At 56.6% G+C, this 7,195-nt stretch overlaps 1 protein-coding gene across 1 annotated transcript; it reads right to left on the reverse strand.

Annotated features, from left to right (window-relative positions):
* Nucleotides 1-428: 428 nt before the first annotated feature.
* On the reverse strand, nucleotides 429-6,545 carry TNMD (tenomodulin). The gene is made up of 7 exons (XM_088527655.1): nucleotides 6,498-6,545; nucleotides 6,267-6,401; nucleotides 4,938-5,078; nucleotides 4,086-4,187; nucleotides 1,997-2,150; nucleotides 1,257-1,426; nucleotides 429-638 (listed from the first exon to the last, which is right to left on the reverse strand). The coding sequence occupies exons 1-7, from the start codon at nucleotides 6,543-6,545 to the stop codon at nucleotides 429-431; spliced, it is 960 nt and encodes a 319-aa protein (XP_088383781.1).
* Nucleotides 6,546-7,195: the final 650 nt, after the last annotated feature.

The following is a 7,195-nucleotide window of genomic DNA, read 5'->3' on the forward strand; positions in this document are numbered from 1 at the left end:
CGGCCCTGGGCCTCACTGGACACAGTGAGCAGCAACGGCAGGAAGCCGCCAGGTCCCTCTGCGCCTTCCCAGCTGGACGAGCCCTGGCACGGAGCTACGGATGCCAGTGTGGAGGTAGCGAAGCAATTAGATCACTTTGCAGAGCCATTAAGCCCCACGGACAGACTAAACAACTCTCCTCCGTTTCCTTTGCAATCGCTCATACAAGACATTTATTGTTTGTCCCCGGGCGCTCAGTGTGACGCCCATACAGTCAAGCATGACTATTCCCATCACCCGGGAGCCGTCCGCACACGTCCCCCGAGGCTGCACGGGCGCTCGCCGGTACTCAAGCACATAACGACTTATGCTTTAGCTACCCGGGGACACGCAGGGCAGCTCGCGGCGCGGCCGGCGCCGGGAAGGCGCGAGTGCCCCGGCGCGGGGCGCTAGACGCGGCCCAGCATGCGCGCTATCCACCAGTTGCACGGCATGATGATGCGGCAGATGACCCGGCCGCCCTGGTAGCAGTAGGGGTAGGGGTGGTAGCCCAGCAGGGGCTCGCACACGCGCCGGCAGTAGCGGTTGGCGCGCCGGCACTGCGCGCAGCAGTAGCCTCGCTCGTCCCACAGCGGGTGGAACTCCAGCCCGTTCTCCGTCTGTGGAGAGAGAGACAGCGTCAGAGCAGGGAAACCGCTTCGGAGCACTGCCATGAGAGCCTGGAGCAAGGCCTGGACACCCCGGAGCATGGCCTGGACAGTCAAGCATGGCCAAGGCACCAAGAAGTGTGCCCGAAGACACCCCAAAGCAGCATCAGGACAACTTGGAGCATATCCAGGACACCCTGGAGCAAACCAGGATGCCCCAGAGCATGGCTGGTGCACCCAGAAGCATGGCCCAGACACCCCAGAGCAGGGCCAGGACAACCCAGAGCATGGACAGGACACCCCACAGTGCAGTCCTGCAGCAGGGCCGGAGGCTTGCAGCGCTGCCGGAACCACAGGCAACGGCCTGGCCAGCAGCGCAGGACGCGCTGCAGGATGCCCAACCTGAAGGAGTGCAGGTACTTCTTGGCTGGCAGCCAGCACTTTCCTTCCATGGGTACCCAGCCTTCTGCCCCATGTCCAGCCTGATGCCTCCCTGCAGCGCGGAGGAGCATGCAGAGGAGCATGCAGAGGAGTGCGTCTCCTCCCTGCTTCCCATTGGCCTGCGACGGCCAAGGAGCGCGGGGAGCACCCGCAGGTGCCCCCAGGGACGGGCAGATGCCCCGCACTCACATAGTCGTTGACGGGCAGGTCCTCCTCGGTGAGCTGCCGTGCCCGGCGCTTGGGCCCCGCTCGTGCATCCTTCTCCACCCCGCGCTCGCTGTCCCCGTCCAGCCAGCTCTGGTTGTCCGCAAGCAGCTCGGCACCATCTTCCCCCTCTCCGAGGCTGGCGAGCTCAGGAGCTGGGGGAAGAGCCCAAATGTCACCGTTTCGACACCGCTTTCACCTTGTGAGGGGTTTTTAAACTAGATCATTCTACTGGAAATGGGTTAGAGAGCGTGTGCAATTATACAGAGGACCTAAGAGGCCGCCACCTCTGGTGGGCGCGTGCTGTGGGCAGCAGGAGGTGGCAGCCCTGTTGTGAGGCTGAGGTGTGAGCGGAATAGGCTGTCTGCTCCCCCTCTGATATTCATGCGGTGACACGAATTTCAGTGTCCCAGTTTCCAGCCGCGCTGGCTCCTTTGCAGGTACAAAAGGAGGTTTCTCTGTTACAAGGAGGGTGGCCCTGGGGCACCACGCAGGGAGCTGAGCGCCTCGTGGTGGGAAATTTCAGCTCCTGCTCTCATGCTGGCCTGCTCCTCAGGTCTGAGGTTTACGGGCAGGCTGCAAGCTCCGGCTCCCTGCTCGCTCGCAATGCGGGAATTTTGTAGGGGAAGGGTGGTGGTGGCTGCGGCTCCACTCCCGCAGCAGAGCAGAGCACAGACCCGCAGGCCTGCAGGAGCTGTGGGTGGGAGGGAATGGACTCCCCATACCTGCTATCAGTGTTGGGTGGATCCAGTAGATGGTCACGTTTCTGCAGATGTCAAAGATTTTGGAGCTCTTCAGAAACTCCTTGTTCTGAATGGGCTTTTCTCCAGGCACCCAGACCATGGACTGCTCAAAGTAGGTGCTCGTAATTTCTTCTCCCTGGAAGGAGAACGTGATTCCACCGTGGCGTGGAGGGCCGTGCTCTGCCCACATCCTGTGCTCCTCCTCTCCTAGGCTCACCCCGTGTGGCTCTTCCCCCTGAGCTAGCAAGGAGATTTTGGATTTTGTCCCGCTTGTTCCCTTATCCCCAGGTCTGGTCTCTTGCTGGATGCAAGTGCAATATCCAGCACCACCTGCTCTCTCCTCCCTCCATCCATGTGCTCAAAGAGCCTTCGCCTTCACTGTCCCTACCAGCTGGAACAGCCTTCTGGAGCTCGCCTGCTCATCTGAAACCAAAGATTAAAACATCTCCCTTTTTGCTTTGCTCTTACTACATAATTTCTCTCTCCTTCTGCTACTGATTTTGTGATCGAACACTTTAATTTATTCCTCACTGAAACTGTGTGGCTGTACTCTGTAATTTATAACACGTGTCGCGTACACTGCATTATTCCGCCGTGTATTTTGGCAGGACTTAGGAGGGGAGATATAAAAAGATTTTTGGATAGGTCCACGCTGAGCTCCCTGCCAGTGCAGCACTGTGCTGGCGGTTGCGGTAGCCCGTAGAGCAAGTTGGCAGGTTCCCTCTGGAAGGTGTCTAGAGCAGTATTTCTGATTTAGAGAGTATTCCTCATTCTATGTGTATTCCTCATTTTGAATTTTCTCAGAAAAGTTACGACCATAAAATGGCATTTTCCTGGTCTCCCGTGCCCTGGGGACAGGCATGAGGGGGACAGGGATCTCCTGGGCAAGACGCGTGGGGCTACGGTGATCCCAGAACGGGGCGGGCGATGGGGAGACGTGAGGGTGCTGCAGCCCGGCCATGTTTCCCCGCATGGCTCTGGGAACGACAAGACCCTGAGTTTTCCCAATCACTTCCATGAATACTTAAGTTTTTCCTCCTTTTGTTTTTCCCTATCCTCAAAAAACCTTCAGAGAGCAGGGGAGGGAGGGAGAGGAACGACTGGTGCTGGACACATCGGGGCATGTGCTTCCCAATTTCTCAAAAGGCCACAGACTCCTAGGAAGAAATGACTGGATCTTAAATCTACATTTATCTCGTTGGGTTTTACATTTCAGTCATCTACCTGGGGCAATGTTCTGCCGAAGATGGAAAAGTCATATCTATTTTATGATGGTAACAGAAAAGATCTATTAGCTTCTTATGGCAAAATCAAAGAATCCGTGTCTTGGAATTTAGGTCACGATTCGGGGAAATGTCTCTGCGCACGCTTTATTTCAAACACATGTTCTGCTGGTGTTTTGCGTGGAGCGGCTTCTCTGAGGGGGAATTAAGCTGTCCAGCACCCTCACCGTGTCCGTGGGGAGACGCGAGGGCTGAAGGGCTGTGACAGCACCGGGCCCTTTGAGGAGCCACACGGGGAATGTCCCGGCACAGGGATGTGGTCGTGGTTGGGCACCGGGAGCAGCAGGAGCAGCAGGGAAGGGACGGGAGCAGCGTTCTGGATGTGCCCTGGCCTTGTGGACCTGATGCTCCTCCTGCCTCCCAGGGATTCAAGCTAGTGATTAAGCGCTCTCTCCAATTGCATTCCTTAAACACGGCTGCTCTTTCAAATTCATTACTCCTGCGCAAGGACGTGGGGCTCAATTCACAGAGAAAACAATTTTCTTGGTGTCTGCTAATCCCGCGCTGCCTTGCGCCCTTTTGACTGCAACAGGATTATTGTTCTCAAGTTCCCACATTGTGCCGTGAGGTTTTGTCTGCCTGTTGTCCAATCCTGGCTCTTGCATTGCTATATTAAGAAGCAACTCTCTGAAATATGGTAATTTTGTGACGTGGTCACAACTCATTATTTCTTCCTTGCAAATTCTGCAGGAAGGCTGGAGCACATGGGATGGTGCTGAGAAAAAGGGGGAAAGAGGGTTTCCCTGCGAGGGGTTCACTCAGCTCCATCCCAGCTGTCATTTACCTACCTCGAGTTCGGGGATCTTGGCCTCCGTGGTCTCGGGTAGCACTTTAGTCTGCGTTTTGATGAAGCATTTCTGAAGCCCCACGAAGAAGATGCCGGTTATTCCCTGCAGCAGCAAAACAGACAACACAGAGACAGATAGCGGCATCGCAGCGAGCGCTCAGCTGCACTGGGGTTCAGGCTTATTCTTCCTGTTGATGCTTTTGTGCAAACTCTGCTCAGCAGCAATGCTAAGATGTACTCACAGGATCTCCTAGGGGATATTGCATTTTATGATTTGGGAGAATCAGGCTTTTTGCAAATAGTTTAAGGCAGATAGTCATCAAATTTTACTTTGCTCCCCTTTCCTTTGTAACTACGCCGAGCTCTGGTAATCATAAATAAATATATGCAGAATAGCATCTGACCGTTATGGTTATATGAACATTCAGCCTTCAGTTCCTGCTAGGCTATTAGCTGGAAATTTTGCCATATGTCACTGCACAGGGTGTTTCCCTACAAATTTTAATTAGGTTTCAGAGAGAGCCTACAATGTTGTCACGAGGTTTTAATGCTCTCCAGACAGATAAATGTACTGAGTTGGGTTAGATTTATGGTGATTGCATTCCTTTGCAAGGGTAAATCCGATAACTAGATCTAGCTTTTAAAATGTATTTCCTTGGAACTGAACCACGCCAGTATTAAATACTGGTGCAGGCTCGTGGAGTTATATATATCGTTTCCTCTGGAAGCATCCCCAGACGGCTAGCACAGAGGCGCTGCTCTCCCTCACTTGGAATAAATCCCATCGGGAATTTGCTCCTCTGTGTCCCGCAGGCGCCACCAGCCCCGCTGCAACCATGATGGCCATGCTCACGTTTTTGAAGTCGTGGATCTCCAGGATCTCCTCGCTGCCGTTGCCGGTCCGGAAGGTCTCAGTCCTGGCCAGCGGGTCGATCTCCATCACGACCTTCTGCTTCTCGCTGCCGCTGAGGAAGGTCCGCTCGAGCCCGTAAAGCTGCAGGGCGAAAGCGTGCGGTGCCTGCAGTTTTTGGGGAGCGGCGGTGGCAAACGCGCCCTGCAAATTGCCCCGGCCTGGGGACACAGGGCTGTGCCCTCTGTGCAGGCGGTTCCCGCACCTCCTGCCGGGGCTCTGCTTTCCGGATGGATGTTTTGGCACCCGCTCCAGGGAGCGGGTCCCGGGCGCGCAGCGCTGGGCGCTTGCAGACCCGCCAGGCAGTGCACTCGCTACCCGCTGTGACGCTTTTGTAGAGATACAGAGGTGCCAGCGGGTTTATGCTGAGGAAAAAACGTGGTGGGAAGCCTGAGGCGGCTGCAAGGCCGCCCATTTGGCTGGACAAACCGTGCGGGGCGCTGCGCATCGCCCACGGTGCGGTGCGTTACGGCCCTGGGCAGGTTTAGGAGAGGCTGGGGCTGTGCCTGCCCTGATGGACGTGATGCCAAAGGGCTCAGGACATGGGGCACGGAGCAGCGCTGCGGCGTGACACAGCTAATAAGGGTTGTCCCATATCCCCCGAGCACCCAGCGCACAGCACTTTGCACTTTGCCTTTTGCAAAAAATGCCATTTGCATTTACGAAACCGATGTTTTCCAGCCTGCCGGATGCCCTGGCAGCTGCGACACTCCCGAAAAGCGGCGTTGCCCAGAGAGGGCAGTGGGAAGGAATGAGCCCCGTGCAGCCGCACCGTCCCACGGCCAGCGCGCCCACCGTCCCCTCGCGCTGCAGGCGCGCTCGAGTACAGAATATAACCCGTGACAGTCAATCACGGCCGCGTCCTGGCTTTCTCTCCTCTCTGCGCCGCGGCATAATGGCTTTTCCACCGGTTTCTGGCAAGATAATTGAAATGAAATGGAAAATATTTTCTTACTTGTCATAAAATTTGCTGCCGGTGAAAGGGAGTAACTTTAACTCTTTGCGGTGTCGCTCTCCCCTCCCCTGCAATTATCGGTTAGGAAAGGAGAGCATTGACAGAAGGGGGGAAAAAGCAGCCCTTAAAAAGCAAAAGTCAGACATAACAAAAGAAACATTTTTCAAAAGTCCCCATGAATTCTTGTGGTGCAGGAAGATGCATTTCGCAAACCCGTGAGCATTTTAAGGGAGGGTTAAGCCCTTCAGGAGGCATCGCTTGCCGGCGGCGGGGTAGCTCCTGCTGAAGAGAAGGGGACTCTGCAAGTTTGTACTCACTTTTTTGGGCGTTGGGCTCCAGAGATACTTGGCACCAAAAAATACCAGAATAAGAAAAATCACCAGGACGCAAAAGAGCAGTGCACAGGTCTTGCATCGGGTGCAGGTCTTCTTTTGGGGCTTCGCTGCTTCTGCCTGATTAATTGCAAAAGAGCAATATCCAGGGGTCTGTCAGGGGTCGGTGAATCCCGGGCGGCAGCTCGAGCGCCGTAAAGAAACCCCCCAACTTACGTCGAGGAAGCGGCAGCCGTCGGGGCAGCGCGGAGCCGGCCCAGCCATGGTGTCCCCTGCTCGCGAGGACGGAGCTGCTGTGCGCCGGGGCTGGGCCGGCAGGATGCACATGCCAGCGGGGAGAGGGCCGTCCTGGCGGCGCGCGGCCGCGCGGCTGCCAGCCCCACCGGGGAGCCGCAGCCGCCCCGGCCCCGCGGGCCGCGTGGGGGCCTGCGGGGCTGCTGGAGGAGCGCGGCCGTGCGCGGGGCGGCGTGCACGTGTGTGCGGTGGAGACGTGCACGTGTGCGCATCGGAGACGTGCACGCGTGTGAACTGCAGATGTGCGTGTGCTGCGTGTGTATCGGAGACGTGCACGCGTGTGAACTGGAGATGTGCGCGCGTGTGTGGCGTGTGTGCATTAGAGATAGGCACACGTGTGAGCTGGAGATGTGCACGCGTGTGCTACATGTGTATCGGAGACGTGCACGCGTGTGAACTGCAGATGTGCACGCGTGTGCGGTGTGTGTGCATTGGAGATAGGCACGCGTGTGAGCTGGAGATGTGCATGCCTGTGCTGTGTGTGTATCAGAGACGTGCACGTGTGTGAACTGCAGATGTGCATGTGCTGCGTTTGCATCGGAGGCGTGCGCGCGTGTGAACTGGAGATGTGCGCGCGTGTGCGGTGTGTGTGCATTGGAGATAGGCACACGTGTGAGCTG

This window comes from Tinamus guttatus, unplaced genomic scaffold (genome assembly GCF_059628265.1).
Source record: "Tinamus guttatus ecotype Peru unplaced genomic scaffold, ASM5962826v1 Tinamus_guttatus_pri_ptg000287l, whole genome shotgun sequence".
Lineage (NCBI taxonomy): Eukaryota > Metazoa > Chordata > Aves > Tinamiformes > Tinamidae > Tinamus > Tinamus guttatus.